Source organism: Ovis canadensis, chromosome 24, assembly GCF_042477335.2.
Source record: "Ovis canadensis isolate MfBH-ARS-UI-01 breed Bighorn chromosome 24, ARS-UI_OviCan_v2, whole genome shotgun sequence".
NCBI lineage: Eukaryota > Metazoa > Chordata > Mammalia > Artiodactyla > Bovidae > Ovis > Ovis canadensis.
The window spans coordinates 17523170-17540962 of record NC_091268.1 but is presented as its reverse complement, the minus strand read 5'-3'; the positions used below and the strand labels follow the sequence as shown (position 1 = coordinate 17540962).

General features: G+C 57.3%; 3 protein-coding genes across 5 annotated transcripts; 1 reads left to right on the top strand and 2 right to left on the bottom strand.

The window, feature by feature from the left end:
* Positions 1-1493: 1493 nt before the first annotated feature.
* On the top strand, positions 1494-4703 carry LOC138428848 (serine/arginine repetitive matrix protein 2-like). Of its 2 annotated transcripts, none has more exons than XM_069569780.1 (6): positions 1494-1584; positions 1826-1920; positions 2339-2623; positions 3691-3804; positions 3940-4047; positions 4139-4703. In XM_069569780.1, exons 2-6 carry the CDS (start codon positions 1844-1846, stop codon positions 4146-4148), a joined length of 594 nt encoding a protein of 197 aa, XP_069425881.1. In that variant the 5' UTR covers positions 1494-1584; positions 1826-1843; the 3' UTR covers positions 4149-4703. The 2 variants fall into 2 exon arrangements, with proteins under 2 accessions (XP_069425881.1, XP_069425880.1); XM_069569779.1 differs by having other exon boundaries at positions 3937-4047.
* Positions 4704-13336, bottom strand: ELOB (elongin B). 2 transcript variants are annotated; one of them, XM_069569785.1, is made up of 7 exons: positions 12823-13081; positions 11971-12062; positions 9751-9816; positions 8905-9381; positions 8649-8783; positions 7326-7431; positions 4704-5070 (listed from the first exon to the last, which is right to left on the bottom strand). In XM_069569785.1, exons 4-7 carry the CDS (start codon positions 8905-8907, stop codon positions 4958-4960), a joined length of 357 nt encoding a protein of 118 aa, XP_069425886.1. In that variant the 5' UTR covers positions 8908-9381; positions 9751-9816; positions 11971-12062; positions 12823-13081; the 3' UTR covers positions 4704-4957. The 2 variants fall into 2 exon arrangements, with proteins under 2 accessions (XP_069425886.1, XP_069425885.1); XM_069569784.1 differs by having other exon boundaries at positions 8905-9816; positions 12823-13336.
* Positions 13337-14726: 1390 nt separating this feature from the next.
* On the bottom strand, positions 14727-17137 carry PRSS33 (serine protease 33; the record flags this gene model as incomplete). The annotated part of the gene is made up of 4 exons (XM_069571464.1): positions 14727-15555; positions 15753-15922; positions 16334-16605; positions 16926-17137. Coding segments are annotated over 4 exons (813 nt in total), but the record flags the coding sequence as incomplete, so codon positions are not given.
* Between the last annotated feature and the right edge of the window lie 656 nt (positions 17138-17793).

Genomic DNA, 17793 nt, shown 5'->3' with positions numbered 1-17793 from the left:
ACGAACAACTCGGGGCAAACGGTCCTTAACAAGATCTCCTCCGGCCATCCGCAGACGTTCTGCCTCTGGAAGCAGTTCCGATCGATCACGTTCTGCTACTCCTCCAGCAACAAGAAACCATTCTGGTTCTCGGACACCTCCTGTAGCTCTCAATAGCTCCAGAATGGGCTGCTTCAGCCGTCCTAGCATGTCACCAACTCCTCTTGACCGCTGTAGGTCACCTGGAGTACTTGAGCCCCTCGGCAGCTCCAGAACACCCATGTCTGTCCTGCAGCAAGCTGGCGGTTCCATGATGGATGGTCCAGGTCCCCGAATTCCTGATCACCCAAGAGCATCTGTACCTGAAAACCATGCTCAGTCAAGAATTGCACTTGCTCTGACGGCCATCAGCCTTGGCACCGCTCGGCCTCCTCCGTCCATGTCTGCAGCTGGCCTTGCTGCGAGAATGTCCCAGGTTCCAGCTCCAGTGCCTCTCATGAGTCTCCGAACGGCCCCTGCGGCCAGTCTTGCCAGCAGGATCCCTGCAGCCTCTGCAGCAGCCATGAACCTGGCCAGTGCCAGGACACCTGCCCTCCCCTCAGCAGTCAACCTGGCTGACTCCAGAACACCAGCTGCAGCAGCAGCCATGAACTTGGCCAGCCCCAGAACAGCGGTGGCACCTTCGGCTGTGAACCTCGCTGACCCTCGTACTCCCACAGCCCCAGCTGTGAACCTAGCAGGAGCCAGAACCCCCGCTGCTTTGGCAGCTCTGAGTCTCACGGGTTCTGGCACAGCTCCAACTGCTGCAAACTATCCGTCCAGCTCCAGAGCACCCCAGGCTCCAGCCCCTGCAAACCTGGTGGGTCCTAGGTCTGCACATGCCACAGCACCTGTGAATATCGCCAGCTCAAGAACCCCTCCAGCCTTGGCCCCTGCAAACCTCACTAGTGCTAGAATGGCTCCAGCCTTGTCTGGTGCAAACCTCACCAGCCCCAGGGTGCCCCTCTCTGCTTATGAGCGTGTTAGTGGGAGAACCTCACCACCACTCCTTGACCGAGCCAGGTCCAGAACCCCACCAGGGGGCCCAGGCTCCAGAACCCCGCCATCTGCCCCAAGCCAGTCTAGAGTGACCTCTGAGCGGGCTCCCTCTCCTGCTTCTAGAATGGTCCAGGCTCCCTCACAGTCTGCTCTTCCTCCAGCTCAGGATCGGCCTAGGTCCCCTGTGCCATCTGCTTTTTCTGACCAATCTCGATCTTTGCTTGCCCAGACCACCCCTGTAGCGGGGTCTCAGTCCCTTTCCTCCGGGACGGTGGCAAAGACCACGTCCTCTGCTGGTGACCACAATGGCATGCTCTCTGGCCCTGTCCCCGGGGTGTCCCACTCAGAGGGCGGGGAACCACCCGCCTGTGCGGGGGCCCAGCAGCCTTCCACACTGGCTGCCCTGCAGCCAGCCAAGGAGCGGCGGAGTTCCTCGTCCTCCTCGTCCTCCAGCTCCTCGTCGTCCTCGTCGTCGTCCTCGTCCTCCTCCTCCTCCTCCTCTGGCTCCAGCTCTAGTGACTCGGAGGGCTCTAGCCTTCCTGCGCAACCTGAGGTAGCACTGAAGAGGTGAGGGGACTCGTAGAAGTCTTGTACGGGGAAGGCTTCAGGGATGGTTGGTGGGAGTGGGGAGGGAGAATCCCTGTCCAGAGGTTCTTTGCTCTTTGAGAGGAGGTATGGGACCCTGACCCTTAAGTTGGGGGTAGAAGAGAATGCTGGGGTGGGGGTTAACGGGGGGAGGGATGGGACAGGTAAAAGTCTCCGAAGGTTAATTCTCTAGAGGATAATGATAAGTTTTCCGTCTCTACAGAGGACAGAACTAGAGGAAATGGACTTAATTTTACAGCAGGAGGGATGGCAGTTAGACCTCAAGAGGAACTCCCTGGGCTGGAAGGATCTTCAGAGGTCATCCTATCCCTCTCCCTGCCTCCAGGCAGGACGGCCCCTCCCCCAGCCAACCCGCACACACGGTGGCCTCCCCAAGCTGCGGCTCTCCTCTCCGTGGACGGAGACCACCCAGCTCGGCTTCCACACCTGAGCCCAGGGGCCTTATTCCTCCTTCAGGGACATTCTTGAGGTTTAACCTTGATCCCTTTTGCTGCGGGCCCCAGCCTGTTGCTTGTGTTAGCAGAGGTTGGGTCGGCTGGGGCCACGCTCTCCAGAGAATGCGCTCACAGGCTCCCAGCTCAGGCTCAGCTCTCGGCTCGGAGAGCTCCCAGGGCCTTCCTCAGCACCCCTCCCCCACTGCCGTTCCTCCAGGCCAAGGAAGGTAGGGTTGGGGCTGGGGCAGCTCGTCTCCACGTGACACTTTATTCTCCCACAGGGTCCCCAGCCCTGCCCCAGCCCCCAAGGAGGCTGTTCGAGAGGGCCGTCCTCAGGAGCCAGCCCCAGCCAAGCGGAAGAGGCGTTCTAGCAGCTCCAGTTCCAGCTCCTCCTCCTCCTCTTCATCCTCCTCCTCCTCCTCCTCTTCCTCCTCCTCTTCTTCCTCCTCCTCATCCTCCTCCTCCTCCTCCTCCTCTACTTCTTCCTCCCCCTCCCCTGCTAAGCCTGGCCCTCAGGCCTTGCCCAAACCTGCAAGCCCCAAGAAGCCACCCCCTGGTGAGCGGAGGTGAGTGCTGCCTTGCTGGACACAAGGGTGGGGTGTGACCCTGGGTGTGTCTGCTCGTACAGGAGGAGTTGGGCTCTCCTCTCCCTGCCTGCTCCTCTTGTGCCCTGTGCTGGCGGAGGGCTGCGCCATCCAAGCGGGTGCGTGAGCCAGAACTGGGGAGTCCTAGGTTCCTTCCTCTCCCTGCCCGTGACATACAACCTGGTCCCAGGTCTGAGGGATTCTAGTTTTTAAGTCAGCCTGTTACTGTTACCAGGGCTCTGGTCTGGCCACCGTCATCTTCTCCCGACTCTGTCCACAGCCTCTTCCCTGTCTCCCTGCCTCCACGCCATTCTCTTCCACACGTAGCCAGAGGGATCTTTCTAAAACCGCACATCTGGTTACTCCCTTCACTCCACAAATCCTTCCGGGACGCCCTGTGGCCTGCAGGAAAAAGCCCCACCTCTGCGGGAATGGCGTGTGAGGCTCTTCACCAACTGGCCTTGCCTGCCCTGTGTTCTCCTCTCCTGCCCGCCCCCACACATGCCCTGTGCTCCAGCCACACTCAACAGCGCCTTGCAGTCTAAGGAGAACCCCATGCCTTTGGACATGCTGTTCCTCCTGCCTGGAATTCCCTTGTCCGCCTGGTGAACTCCTCGTTCTGCAAGACTCCGCTCAAACAGCACCTTCGAGAAGACTGCCCTGCCCCTTCCCTGCCCTGCCCTTGTCTTCCCTCCCCTGGGTCCCCAGACCCCGTGTACATCCTGTGTACAACTGTGGGGCTGCTTCCCACACATGGGGCACAGCGAGCCTCCCTTGGCCTCCCTTCACCATCAGACTGAGTCCCTCCAAGGGCAGGGACTGTCTTTATCTTTGCGTCCCCCGCTGCACCCCGTGCCCCGCCTGTTGGGGGACTCGGTGGATGGTGTGCGGGCGGATGGGTGAGTGAGCAGATGAAGGTGGGTCTGAGGTTGGCCCTGTGTGGTATGAGGTTTGGCGGTCAGGACCTGGGGTGGGGTGGAGGTGGTCCTGAGTGTTGGCTGCTGAGTTTGGAAGAGTGAGGCACTATGGCGACCTGCTCTGATCCCCAGGTCCCGCAGCCCCCGGAAGCCAATAGACTCCCTCCGGGATTCCCGGTCCCTCAGCTACTCGCCTGCTGAGCGCCGCCGCCCCTCACCCCAGCCCTCGCCACGGGACCAGCAGAGGTACAGTTGCCACTGCTCTCCTGCGATAGCCCGCTCTAGCAGCTGATTCCTGCAGAATGAAGTTTTCAGGTTCCAGGGTACCAGGTGTTGGTGGTGTGCTGTGTGTGGTCTCATGACGGTTCTCCATTGCAGCAGCAGCGAGCGGGGTTCCCGGAGAAGCCAGCGTGGGGACAGCCGCTCCCCGGGTCACAAGCGCAGGAAGGAGACGCCCAGCCCCCGCCCCGTGCGGCACCGCTCCTCAAGGTGAGTCCTTGTCACACTCTGGGGCTGGGCCCAATGTTGAGTGCCGTGGGGCTGCCTGGGCCTCTGCGTTGATGACTCTCCTCTGTTTCAGGTCTCCGTGAATCCTTTCAGGGGAATTCCATCCTGCCCCAAGTTCTGGAGCTGCGGGGCGTGCCCTCCTTTTTTCCCAACAGAGCTGGGGGAAAGGGGTCCTTGTCTGCCCTCCCCCCCAACCCTGGCAGCATCCCGTTGGGGAGGGCTCCCTTATTTCCCTCCCTCCTTTTTTTCTTTGTTCTGTGAAATGTTAATCTCTGTGAGTTTTTCCTGGTTCACATGTTTTGGGGGGTTTGGGGTGGGTTGGGAATGAGAATGGGATTTGTGGGAGGGGAGGATACGGTTTGGGACTCCCAGGTTTTGACTCAGAAAGGACTTCGGAGGCACTGCCCCCCTTGAACCCCGAGTTCCTGGGGGGGATGATGGTTTGGAACTAGCAGACCTGTGTGAGTTACACCCAGAAGGAAGGGGAGTTGAAATCAGTTGGCTCCTCTTGGCCTCCCAGTGAGGTTGTGGCCCCTCCCCCCAACTTTTCTTCACGTTTCTTAAAGGCATTTTGGTTTTTTAAAATCTGTACAGCAAGAGCAACTTTTTCTGTCAAATAAAAATGAGAAATGCAGGAATTGGGTCTACAAACTTTATTGGGGGTGGGAGGGCTAGGAGAGGAGCTGCCTTTGCTTTCTGGCTGTGTCCCCTGCCCCCAAGGGGGGTGCTGCCCTGAAGAAACAAAGCGGAAGACCTTTCTGTCCCCAGGCTGAGAAGGCTGGGCCACACACCAGGAAGGGGCACGCCTGACACAGGAGAGGGTGCAGAAAGAGGCAGCAACCAGATGGACGCCCAAATCTTTTATTAAGGGGGGACAGTTTGGGGAGGCCTCTCACTGCACAGCCTGTTCGTTGGCGCTGCTTCCTGAGTCCTGTGGCTTCATCACGTCCGGCAGCTCAGGTGGGCTGGAGAAGGGCTCGATGCGCAGGGCCTCGAATGCCTCATCTAGGGGAGAGGAAAGGGGGCCTCGCTGGAGTTGGGGTGGCCTCTGCTGCCCTCCCCCAGCCTGGCCATGCGGGGGGCCCTCATCCTTACTCTGTCTCCCTGAATGAGCCTCCGGGCTTATCTGCATCCACCTACAATCTCCTCCATTCCCTTCACACTTCTCCCTGCTTCGCATCAAGACATATTGCTCCTCATGTTTCCTATGCTCCCCATGTTCCCACATCAAACTTTTTCTTGCCTTGCCCTCTGCCACTTAGAATGGCTGCTGCCTCCAGGCACCCAAGGGCATTCAGATACCACCTCTTCCCTCTTCAGAGAAACCTTCCCCAGGCACCCTATACAGTCCTTCAATGTTCCCAGCGCCCAGGACACACAACCACCAATTGGGAATGCTCTGTTTCTCATGGCCACTGCTCTACTAGGAACAGCGGGTCCCAGGAAGCTTTCCCTGTCTTGTTCTTGCTGTGACCTCAGCACAGCAAAATGAACCGCACTTTTTCTTCTGCATGAAAAACCTCTCCACCTGGCTCAGGATCTCAACCAATTAGGCTCCCTACTCAGCTGAAACTGGCCTCTAGTGGAGAGACAACCTACCCCAGAATCATCCAGCCCCAACGTCAGCAGTGCTAAAGACACCCGGCCCAGCCTAATAACCCCCAGCCTAATAACCAATTCATCTTCCAAGACACAATCTGAGTCACCACCTCTCCCCATTCTTTGGAAATGGTCTGAAAGGTGCCATTTAACATCGGACACTTACCACACCTCCCTACCTAAGCAGCCACTTTGGTGGGGTGGGGAGACCACTCTCTATACAAGGAAACAACACTGCCCCCCGCCAGCCCAGAAGTGCACTTTTGTGAGTAGAAGCAGCCTGTCTTCAGTCCACAGCACAGCCCTCATCAAAATGGCTATTCCATACCTGAGGTGCTGCCACCCAAGGTGCAGTCACCACAACGTATGTCACAACTGGGGGTCATGGGGAAAACCAATCACCTCACTGCTCTGTGACAGTGTTCACCTGCAAGATGGCTGAGGTGCTGCCAGTCCGTAGAGTGCCTTTGTTCAAATCAGAGGAACAGATACTTTCTCTTGGATACATGCAGATACTTGCAGCCTGGCCTAGCTTAGGAAGAATATATGTACTTTCAGCCCTCCCCTACCTGCCTCAGAGAACACCTTTAGAGAGCACCGCACCTGCCTGCCCATCACTGAGACTCAAGGGAACCCACATAAAGGCCCCAAGAACTGCCTTTTCCTGAGCACTCGTGGGGCCTGGGTGCACGAGGGCTCACCCCCTCACTGTGAGGCTGGTCCCGGCATCATACTCCTTTTTGGAGACCACACCAGTCTGGGAGGCACGGGGCATGATGTAGCTGTCCAAGGACACAGCTGCTGAGGCTTCTTCACTTGCTTTGTCCTCAGAACAGGATATTTGTGAGGCTAAAGTTAACTGAGGCCATATGCTCCCTCCTGAGCCCTAGCTAAGATTTCTTACAAGCTACAAAAATGAACTTGTAACTTCATCCAAATTCACCAGCCCCCGAGTCTACAGATGTGAAAAAACCCTATAACCTCTGTTCAAATTTTCAGAGAGACAAAGGATAAAATTTAAATCTTTTTCTTGAGAAAAAGAGAGACACTGGAGCAACACAAACCACCCCCACCATTCAGGTATCTAAGCCTTGGTCAGGGTGGCACGTGGTTGAGCAGAGTACCGGCTCTGAGGGCAAGAAAGGGCAGAATCCATTCTAACCTCTGCAGGCTCAGCTCACTCATCCTTAAAATGATCCTGATAAAAGTCTGCCCAGTACAGAAATGCACCATGGAGACAGCAGGCGGCATGGCACCCAGCTCAAACAAGGTCCCGGCAGCCTGCATCTGGACTGGGGGGTCCCCACGTGACTGCCAGCAAGACTGGACATCCAAAGCTCACAAACGGGAATGGCAGTGCTTGCCCCTCAGGGCTAGCCAGAGGACTGGACTGGACAATGGAAATAAGATGCAGACTGCAGGGCCAGGCCCTTAGTCCTCTAAATGTAAGCCAGTACTGTGACTAAGGATCTTTGAATCTTCCAAGAAATGGGCTTCAGTTTCCACAAGCATCTTACATCCTTCACATTGCTTCACACTATCCATTGCTTGCTTGGATGGTGTACGGGGAGACAGGGTTTAAGAGGCTTGGAGGAACAACTGCAGGCTCCCTGAACACCCCCTTTCACTGGCCATTTCCACCCTGTCACTGCCCCTCTCACCTGCCCTGAAGGCTAGCCCCACAGTGGCGGGGGCCTGAGGCCGTGCTGTCTGGCTGGTGAAGCCACACTCGCCCAATGTCTTGCCGTCGTCCAGAAGCTGGTCGTCCTGAGGATAGAGGATGGCAGGGTCTCAGGAGAGGCCCCAAGAGAGGCAAGTCACAAAGACTTCTCTGGTCAAGACCTACATTGAAAGTCAGAAGAGGGAAGAGACACAGCCCCAGTAGGGCCCAGAACCACCCCAGAGAGTAAGTTTCCAGGGCTACAGCCAAGACTTTCCATATCAGAATCTTCCAGGATAGGGCTCTGGAATCTCCCCTGCTCCCCACCCCACCCATTAACTCTAGGTGAATGCGATTCCAAGTGCCAGTTAACCAATCTGGCCACAGGTAGCTCTGGTTGCACCCCAGCTCTACCACCTTGGACAAACAGTTTCTTCTTTTTGATGTGAAGTTTTCTTATCTGTAAAATAGAAGTTATTGGAATTCCTAACTCATAGGGCAGCCAAGAGGCTTCAACGAGCAAAGGCTACACAGTGGAAGGAACTCAGGCAGCAGGAAGGGTCCTTATCACAGAAATCCAGTAGATAAGGGAAAAAAAGCCTTTATAGACAGAGGGAGTGGAGCAAAAGATCAGTTTCCAGGCAGAAGCAGATCAATGCACTTAGGTGAGCGACCTCTTGCTGCCAGACTTCAAAGAGGGGACGACACTGGATTGCCCCAAAACGCCAAACCCCGAGCGATCCTGGCTGAATAACTGCGATTGGTTTGTAAGGGGAAAGGGGGTAGGGCGCGGGGCTTTTAGAACATCACCATTAAGCTGGGGAGTAATAAACAGTTGTTGAGGGAAGAAGTGGTGGGACCTGACTCATCTCAAAACCCTCCGTTTCTTTACATTAAGGAGTGTCTGGGCCGAGGGGCGAGTGATAGGCTTTCAGAGGATTAAGAGCATCACGGCTGGAATCCTAACTCTGCCAACGACCTTGGGTTGGTCAAGTGGCCACCTCCGAGCCTCAGTTTTCTCCATGGCCGAGCTAGGAAGTCAAGAGCCGGAACGGCGCAGGGGGACCGCTGTAGGAATGAGATGAGACGCCGGCCCTCGGCGCTCAGCATAGGGTCTGGCGCGAGCCGCTCACGCCCTCCTGATGGAGAACCCCGGTGCAGCGAGCGCTATCGGGGCTTCACCTCCCCGAGTTCGAGCAACGGCCCTACGCGGGGGAGTTCCGGCCCGCGGCGGCTGGTCGCCGATGTTTACATCAACGACGCTGCCGCCGTGCGCCCACCGGCGCCTGCAGCCCCCGAGCGCCTGGAACCTACGGGACCGCACCTTGTACAGCCGCTGCTCATCCGGCGGCCGCTTGAGGATACCCTCGACGATGCGCTTCAGCTCGAACACGGTGCTCGACTCCTTGGCGTCCGTGAAGATGGTGGTCTTGTGGCGCCGGATCATGAGGAACACGTCCTGGGGGCGGCGGGCCAGCGTGAGCGCGGAGCCGGGGCCCCCCCGCGCGGCCCCGCACCCCCGCCGCCCCCGGCCCCGGCCCCGGCCCCGGCCCGGCGCCCCTCCCCCCGCACCCGCTCACCATCGCGGCGGCTGCCTCTCCCCCTCGACGCGCCGGCGCGGCCGCGCTCCGCCCCGTTCCCGGCAGCCCGCGCGCCGGCCCCAGCGTGCCTCGCGCCCGACGGCCCCGCCCCGTGCCGCCATTTTAAGTAATCCGCCAAGGGGGCGCTCCGACTGAGCGGCTGGCCGCCATCTTGGCGCCGTGGTGCGGGCGGGGCCGGTTGGCGGAGTGATGGAGGCGGTGGGAGTCGGGCGGGGAGCGAGCGCGGGAGGGACTGTGGGCGGTGGAGCCATCTTGGTTGTGGCAAAGGCGAGGTCCCCGTGTTGATGCAGTCACGCGGAGGCCTGGGCGCAGGTCTATCCTTCTTGCAGGGAATACGGGGCTGAAGTTCGCAAGTGTAGGGTGCCTCACGCCCCAAGGAGAATGTATGAATGATATGTCTTGGTCATCGCGGCGTCAAGACAATCGCATCACAGAGAGACCTGGGCTGCCATAGACCTGTATTCATCACAGTCAGACCTGGTAGTCTGACTCATGATTATGGGACTCCCTGGTGGCCATTTTGAGGAGGTGTTAAATTCTGGATCTTTCGGCCACCGTATCAGAAAACTGTACTGTTTCCCCGCCCTAGCCTAGGTTGTGAGGATTATTTAAACCAGTTTTGCGGGGCTTTAGGATTATTTAAACCAGTTTAGCGGGTCCAATAAGGACCCTTGGAAGCTGTTGTTGGTATGAGGCAGTGTGAAAGCAGCTCTTTGCAGGAAACTGCCCTCAGCAGGAAGCTCCTTTTCTTGTCTCTTAGCAAAGCTAAATTGTAAACAAGTTTTGAACCAGCACACACATCCCCTCCTTGAAACCATACTTTACCTGTCTCTGGGCTAAGCACACCTTTCAAATTTTTAATCGCACAATATCTTGCCATATTAGTTCTTTCTGCAGATCAAGAAAGGAGAAATGAAGAATTCAGCAGATGACTGGATTGCTTCCCTAGCCTCTAATTCAGTAATCTGAACAAACTATGAACAAGATAGCCTCTAGAGGAAGAGCCCAAGAAGTTAACTGCATGGGTGAAACAGGAGGCAAGCAGGCAGGGCACAACCTTTGAAAGAATGACATAACCAGGGGGCATAACATAAATTGATTAGAATCAAATGGGTCCAAGATGGCAGACAAGTCAAGTTGCCTAGACCTTGCTTCTCAGTATAAACTAATTGTAACACAGCAGCAAGCTAATGTGAGCCACCATGACAGCTTGACCCTCAAAGCCCAAAAAGTGGGCAGTGGCTCAACCCCTGGAAATCTCCACCCCCTCCCCACCAAATCGTTGGAATAATCCTCCCACTCATTAGCCTGTCCCTGGAGTAGGAAATGGCAACCCACTCCAGTATTCTTGCTGGAGAATCCCATGGACAGACTAGCCTGGCAGGCTACAGTCCAGGGAGTCGCAAAGAGACACGACTAACACATTAGCACATGAAATTACCCAGCCCATAAAAGGTAACTACACCCGTGTTTCAAGACCACAACACTCACCCTCTGTGATGGCCTGCTCGCTATGGAGTGTTGTTTCTTTCTGAATAAATACATTTCTTAGCTATCACTTTGTGTCTCACTGAAGTCTTTCTGATATGAGGTTTGTTAGGTCCTGAAACCAGGTCTGTGATCTCAGTTGGAAGACTATTGGTTTTGGCTGGGTTCAAGTCCCAATCTTGTCAGTTCAAGTCCCAAGCAACGTTTTGGCTGAGTTGGAACCCCAGCACATGGGTTCAAGTTCCAATCCGAGGTAAACAGTTTCGTGACAATTCTGACACCTGATCTCAGGACTAACTGAGATTTCTTCCCCTTAAAAGTTTTTTGGGGAGGTTGAGTCCACCATCTCCCCAGATTGCCAGCATTCTGATTAAAAGTACTTTTCTTTTGCCACCAACATTTGTGAGTATGTAATTGATTTTGTGAGTGGCAAGCAGTAGGACTTCCATTCGATAACTAACTAGGCCATTGAACAGCCTAACTTGTTAGAAGCACCATGCATGGCCAAAGTTGGTGTTCAGTCTTCCCAGGCAGAAGGTGCCCTGGGCACCTACATACTCTTCTGCCCAGGTCCACTCTGGCTCCGGAAGGGCATGTGGACTTGGTTTCCCTGTCTGGCCACCCCTCATCCCTACTAACAGCCTAGGGCTTCCTCCTTGGACACTCTCCTGTGTCGCACCCAAAGGAGGCTTTTCTCACAACTTCTCTCAGGGAGAAGGAGAATCTCATCTGGGTCATTGCTGGCGTGTGCCAGAGAGGCATGCTGTGGCACCCAATGAGAAATGAGCCAGTGATGATCCTGGATGCTGAACAGCTCAGCAGTTATTGAGGCCACAAATGGATAATTCTTTAGAGTGGGTGGAATCTGAAGATGATGCTGCTTTGGCCCTGAATCAGGTTGGTGGCTAGTCATGCAGGCTCTGGGCTCAGACCTGCTGAAATTCAAATCCTTGCTCTGGCACTGAGTGTGCAGCCTTGGGCAGTTAACCTCACCAAAGCCCAGTGTCCACCTCTCTGAAACAGCAGAATAGCTGTTTGTAAAGTTTGTGGAGCCTTACTGTAAGCAGATGGGGGGCGGGTTGTCCCTGAAGAAAGAGAACCTGGTGTGGTTTTATCGGAAGAAAGAGAACCTGGTGTGGTTTTATCGGCAGAAGAGAAGCCATTTCTGGCCTGGGCCATTTTGTGATCTGTGCCTGGCCTCAATGCAACCCCCTTCCTGAATGTGCACATACCCTTAGCTTAAAATCCCCCCAATGCTGCTGTCCAGGCAGACACTGCTTTGGAAGAGATACCCAAAGTGCTTGCCTCACTTGCCGCAAATAATATAAATCCTCACTTCTTGGTTGTATCTTTTTGCTCAATACCCACCAAGAAGCAAACCCAGCTTTTGGGTAATATCACCAAGAGTTAGCACTCAATAAATATAGATGTTTCCTAAGCTATAGCCATAGTTATAATTTTTGACTTCTGACCTCTGGCTCCTCAGGAGTCCTCTGAAGCCCCTTTCCTTCCTGGGTCTCCTCCCTCTCTAGGCCTCAAGGCAGCCCTTCCCCTCACCTGGGATCTCTGTGCACCCTACGGTGCTGTGGTGGGTGGTCAGTTGCAGGAGGTAACTTCCATCCTCGGGTCAATGAGTACAATGACACCTCCTGCAGGGAGAATGGGGTCAGGAGAGGCTTGAGGGAGGTGTAGCGGCTCAGCCCCCAGCCCCTAGCTCTGTAGCTGGGTGCAGACCCTCCTCCAGATGGCAGGTGAGGCAGCTGGCCAGCTGCTCTTGCTTCCCTGCACAGGAAGTCCTCCCGGGTCCTTTCTGCCCTGTTGCTTCAGCCACTCAAAGCTCACCATGGAGACACTCCCTGGCTTCTAAACTAAGTGTGTAGGGTCTCGGCTGGTGGACCTTCTCCTTTGCTCTATTTACATTTCTTAAAATGTTATTAGTAAATAGCAATTGTCAGGGACTTCCCTGGTGGTCCAGTGCCTAAGATTGTGTGCTCCCAATGCAGGGAGCTGGGGGCTTCCCAGGTGGCTCAGTGGTAAAGAACCACCTGCCAATGCAGGGGATATAAGAGATTGATACCTGGGTCAGGAAGATGCCCTGGAGGAGGGCATGGCAACCCACTTCAGTATTCTTGCCTGGAGAATCCCAAGGACAGAGGAGCCTGGCGGACTACAGTCCATGGGTTCACAAAGAGTTGGACATGACTGAAGTGACTCAGCATGCACGCACTGGGTTTGACTCCCTGGTTAGGGAACTAGATCCCACATGCCGCAACTAAGACCCAGCACAGCGAAATAAACAAAACACATATTAAAAATAAATAGTAATTGTCAATCACTGCTAGTTACTAGTGTGTCTTTCATTTGCAGCATTTTACAACTATTTTCTATAAGGGAAGTGACACAACTCACTGTGGAATTTGAATTGACGGCCCAGATTCAAATCCGGCTTCACCTCTTGCCTGCTGTAGGTCGTGGGGCACATAACCTAGCCTCTCGGGGCCTGTTTCCCCATTCATGAAACGGGAACACCTCCCGAGTATTCAGAGATCAGTTGAGAGCCCACTGATGCCTGGCACAACCCGCATGCTCGCTGGGCAGAACTGAGTCATTTTGACTCTCCCAACAGCCATAATGGGGCAGATGTTACCAGGTCAGATCACAGATGGGGAAACAGGTGCATCAGTACTTCTGGGAGAGGCTGGGCCATCTGGCTGCAGCGCTACCAACTGGAGCAGGTGAACGGCTAAAAAATACTTGCATGGACAGGAGCCCAGTGTCCTGTCCTCGGCAAGAGTGGTTCTCAGGACTACTCTGAAAGCCCCTCCCGGCAGGTCAGGCTGGCTTTCTGAGGCCTTCGGGGACGGGATGCAGCGTGAGACTGATGCTGGGCCCGGTCCACCTGTCACACACCCCCTCTGGCCTCACTGACCTTGCTGATAGGCGGGATGCAGTGACGCAGGGTGCTGCGCCACTGACCCTGCGGGGCACAGAGGAGCAGTGTAGCGTGCAATGCGACTCCTGAGCCCTTGTGCTCTAGATCGCGAGAGCCGCAGCTGTGCCCTAGAGCCCTTGCTCTGCAACAAGAGAAGCCGCCACAAGGGGAAGCTCAAGTACCGCAACCAGGGAAAGACTACAGCAATGAACGCCCACCACAGCCACAATTTAAATAAATCAACAAAAAATATAAATTATATAGTAATAAGTTATATAGTAATAAATTTTATATGTATATAAAAGAAACACTGAGCTCTGAATGGGGACCCATTACTTTGATCATGGCAGGCCCAAGACTGAGGTACCCTGGCTCTCAGTCCCTGGCTTGTTCTGGTCTCAATGCCTTGGGAGGCGTCTTGAGGATGTTCTCTTGGCGGGCCCCAGGCTGAGGGCGGGATGGGAGGACAGCCAGCATTGCCCAGCCGGGGCTACTAGGGCCCCACTGCGATGTGCTCACAGCCTTTCACCTGGCCCGCTACAGCCAACCTCTGCCCCCGATGGATGGTGCTCAGCCTAGCGGGGAGGCGGCAGCCTGGAGGTCCCTCGTTGTTTACAGACCCACCCTCTCTCCCAGTCAGGTCTGGCCCAGCAGTGACCCACCTGCCGCAGTCACTTTTTCCCCTGGGAGAAGATGAAAAAAAAGGAAGGGGGAGTTCCCTGGCGGTCCAGTGGTGGGGACTCAGTACTTTCACCACAGAGGGCATGGGTTCAATCCCTGGTTGGGGAACTAAGATCCCATAAGACACACGGAGTGGCAGAAAAAGAAAAGAAAGAAAAGGGGGGGAGCCATGGCTCAGGCCTGCGTGGGGGCAGCCGCACTTGGCCTCATCCAGGCAGGCTGCCCCTTCAGGGATAGCCTTCCTTGCCCCCCTGCCCCCCTTGCCCCTGTCAGTTCCGAAGGTTGGCGTTTCTAGGTTTTGTTCAGGTTCTTGTTCTTTCTGGTGCTCTAGAAACTGAGCTCTGATGACCCTTGGCCTGGGGGTGAGATGGCAGAGAGGGGCAAGGACGCCAGGTGTCAGCACATGAGCATGGTCAGGGAGTTGAAAGGGCCTAGGCCGGTCTCCAGGTGCAGGCCGGGAAGGGAGGTCCTGGGCCGGGAAGCCCCAGACCCAGCCAGGGCACGGAATGGAGGAGTGGCAGAAAAAGCTAAGGACAGCAGAAGGGCCCCTCTTGGGAGAGGGCATGATGCCAAGTGCCCCAGACTCCTGAATGTATGGGAAGGCCAGGTCTGGTGGTCGCCACCTGCCTCCTGGGGCACCTTCACTACAGTGGGGCAAAATATGAGTTTTCTACCGCTACAGCAGATGACTACAGACACAGCAGCTTAAACACTAATTTATTAAATCACAACTCTGTGGGTGGGCTCAGCGGGGTTCCTGTTCAGGGTCTCACCAGGCTGAAACCAAGGGCATAGACTTTCAGGGCTCTGGTCTGCAGGCTGGGGGAGGAGTTGTTGGCTTCCAAGCCTGTTCAGGTTATTGGCCAGATTTGGTCCCTTGCAGCTGTCGTCGCGCCGAGGTGCTCCTTTTCCAACTGGCTGTTGGCCAGGGGCCGCCCTCAGCTCCTCACCACGAGGCCCCTCCATCTTCAAAGCTAGCAATGGACAATCACCTCCTTGGGGTTGGGTACTGGTCCCATTTGTATCTCTCTGACTCCTTCCGGAAAAGAGGAGCATGCAGACCAGACTCAGCACTTGCTTGTCTTTGGGTGCCCTGGCTGGAGTTCAGGAGGGTAAATATGAGCAGGAAGGGAACAGAGGGAATGTGAGACCCATAGACACACGGGAGGCTCCTGGAGGAGGGTTGGCAACTCGCATTTGGTGAGCTCCACGGAGGACGCCGGGGACAGACAGACGAATGGATGGATGGGTGGCTCCTTGGCTTTATCAGGCCTCTGAGCCTTCAGTCAGAAGGGTGAGGGATGTGTCAGTCCCCAGACAGACCGGGCAGCCAAGGGGCCCCAGAGTCTGGCTTCGGGTCAGTCACTGCATCAGATGTTGAGGTGAGCCTGAATCCAGGGGCTGTAAGTGGCCACATTGGTATAGACCCCTGGACGGTTGGGCAAGGCACAGCCCTTGCCCCAGCTCACCACACCCACCAGGACCCAGCGCCCAGACTTCATGCAGACCAGGGGTCCTCCAGAGTCACCCTGCAGGAGAAAGGAGAGCTTAGGTCCCAGCCCCCCAGGGACTCTGGGTCCCAGGCTGCCATCCCTCAGTGGTGCCTCTGGGTCGGGGTTCAGCACACTGAGCCTGGAGGTGGTACATCCTGGGTCCCAGGTTCTAAGGAGGTGGGGTGCTGGCCACAGGGGCGTGAGCTCCAGACGTTCCAGGCAGCTTCTCGAACCTGGCAGGCATCCTTCTGGCCCCCGACGTAGCCGGCGCACAGGCTCCCCGGCAGCACTATGTGTTCGACCTGGGGCACATTGGTGCCCAGGTGGTAGAGGTGGTCACAGGTGCGAGCGTCCAGCAGTGGCACTCTCACTCCCTGCAAGGGTCGCCACTTCGGGAGTGGCACTGGAGGAGAAGGGGGAGGTCTAAGAGGCGGCAGAGACTTCTCAGGTGGCACTAGTGGTAAAGGACCCGCCTGCCAATGTAGGAGACTTAAGAGATGTGAGTTTGATCCCCGGGTTGGGAAGATCTTCTGGAGGAGGGCATGGCAACCCATTTCAGTATTTTCGCTTGGAGTATCCCATGGACCGAGGAGTCTGGTGGGCTATAGTCTATGGGGTTGCAAGAGTCAGACACCCAGGAAGAGCCCGCAGACGATGAGGTGGAAAGCAGGTATTGGTGGGAAAATCCTCACCTGCCAGCCCAGGGCTCCCTGGCAGTACAGAGAGGATGTCTGGGTCCCTGGAGGTCAGAGTGAGCTGGGGAGAGAGCCTCTGGCCCGCCCCCAGTACCCCCTTGCCCTGCCCTCTGCCTCACCTCCTGGGCGGAGGCTGCCCCAGCCAGTGACCCAGCAGGGTGTGCCAGGCGGCGGGGGGGCCCCAGGCTCCGGCAGGCAGACGGGCTGGACTCGGGTGCTCAGGGGTGTTGGGCGGCGCAGCAGCAGCAGCGCCAGGTCCCCGTGGGCCCCGTCCTCCGAGTAGTCCGGGGGCAGTAGCACCCTCCGCACGGGCGCCAGGAGAGCAGGGGGCGAGCTGGGACGCAGGTGCAGCGCCCCGAGGCGCACGCGGTACTCAGCGGGCACAGCCTTCCTGCGTGACGGGGGCGCTAGGTCTAATTAAGGCAGCTTCCCCTCCAGCCCTGGAGCGCTCGTCCCCGTCGCCCTCTCTCTCAGAGCCCGGGGTGAGACCTGTGCGAAGTCTGGGCGCGGGGTCCCGGTGGGTGTGGGACGCTGGAGCAAGGGCTGTGCCCTGCCCAACCGCCCGGGGGTCTGTACCAACGTGGCCACTTACAGCCCCCGAATCCAAGACCTTCCCTGGGTCTTGCTCCACCCGCCCCGGCCTGGCAAATCTCGACGCGGAGCCCTAGGGGGAGGGGACCGTCCCTCGGCGGGGCCCGGCTGCCTGCTGACCTGGGAAAGCAGTGTGCCGCCGTCAGCACCCACTGCGGGGCGATGAGCGAGCCCCCGCACACGTGCGCCCCGCGGTGCTGGATGCTCGCCTGCCACGGCCACTCTCCGGCCCTGGCGTCCCGGCCGCCCACGATACGACTAGACACCCGAGGCTGCCCACACGCTGGGAGGACAAGGGGACTAGGGGGTGGGCAGAGCAGTAGGGGCCGGGGAGGCGGGTGGGGGCGGGGTTAGGGAGGGTGGGGCCGGGGAGGCGGGTGGGGGCGGGGTTAGGGAGGGGTGGGGCCGGGGAGGTGGGTGGGGCGGGGTTAGGGAGGGGTGGGGCGGGGGAGGTGGGTGGGGCGGGGGAGGTGGGTGGGGCGGGGGAGGTGGGTGGGGCGGGGGAGGTGGGTGGGGCGGGGGAGGTGGGTGGGGCGGGGGAGGTGGGTGGGGCGGGGGGAGGTGGGTGGGGCGGGGGGAGGTGGGTGGGGCGGGGGGAGGTGGGTGGGGCGGGGGGAGGTGGGTGGGGCGGGGTTAGGAAGGGGTGGGGCCGGGGAGGCGGGTGGGGCGGGGTTAGGGAGAGGCAGGCACAGGGGGTTTCCGCGGCTTTCTTACCTTCAGTGGCCAGGGTCCCGGCTGCTCCTGGAGGTGGAAGCAGGGAAGGGACTGGATTACGGGTCTGGTGTCAGGTAACGGGGTGACGGGGAGGGCGGTCACAGATTAGGAAGGAGGGTAGAATGAATATGTCGCACTGACTTGATGCCAGATTTTTGTGCAATCGGCTACCAGGATTAAACCCTCCCCAGAGCCCTGTGAGGTGGGGACTTAACACCGATTACACAGATGAGCACAACCAGATTTGGAGAGCCCAAGGTCAGTGACAGAGAGA

Coding starts and splice junctions, on each gene's coding strand:
- ELOB (XM_069569784.1), bottom strand. Junction 7,432..8,648: donor ATGAGCAGCGGCTGTACAAG/GTGCGGTCCCGT, acceptor CTCTATCCTCAG/GACGACCAGCTTCTGGACGA. Junction 5,071..7,325: donor GGGGCTAGCCTTCAGGGCAG/GTGAGAGGGGCA, acceptor CCTCTCCCCTAG/ATGAGGCATTCGAGGCCCTG.
- LOC138428848 (XM_069569779.1), top strand. CDS start 1,844: ATGGACTTAATTTTACAGCAGGAGGGATGGCAGTTAGACCTCAAGAGG. Junction 1,921..2,338: donor GGCTGGAAGGATCTTCAGAG/GTCATCCTATCC, acceptor ATTCTCCCACAG/GGTCCCCAGCCCTGCCCCAG. Junction 3,805..3,936: donor TCGCCACGGGACCAGCAGAG/GTACAGTTGCCA, acceptor TCTCCATTGCAG/CAGCAGCGAGCGGGGTTCCC.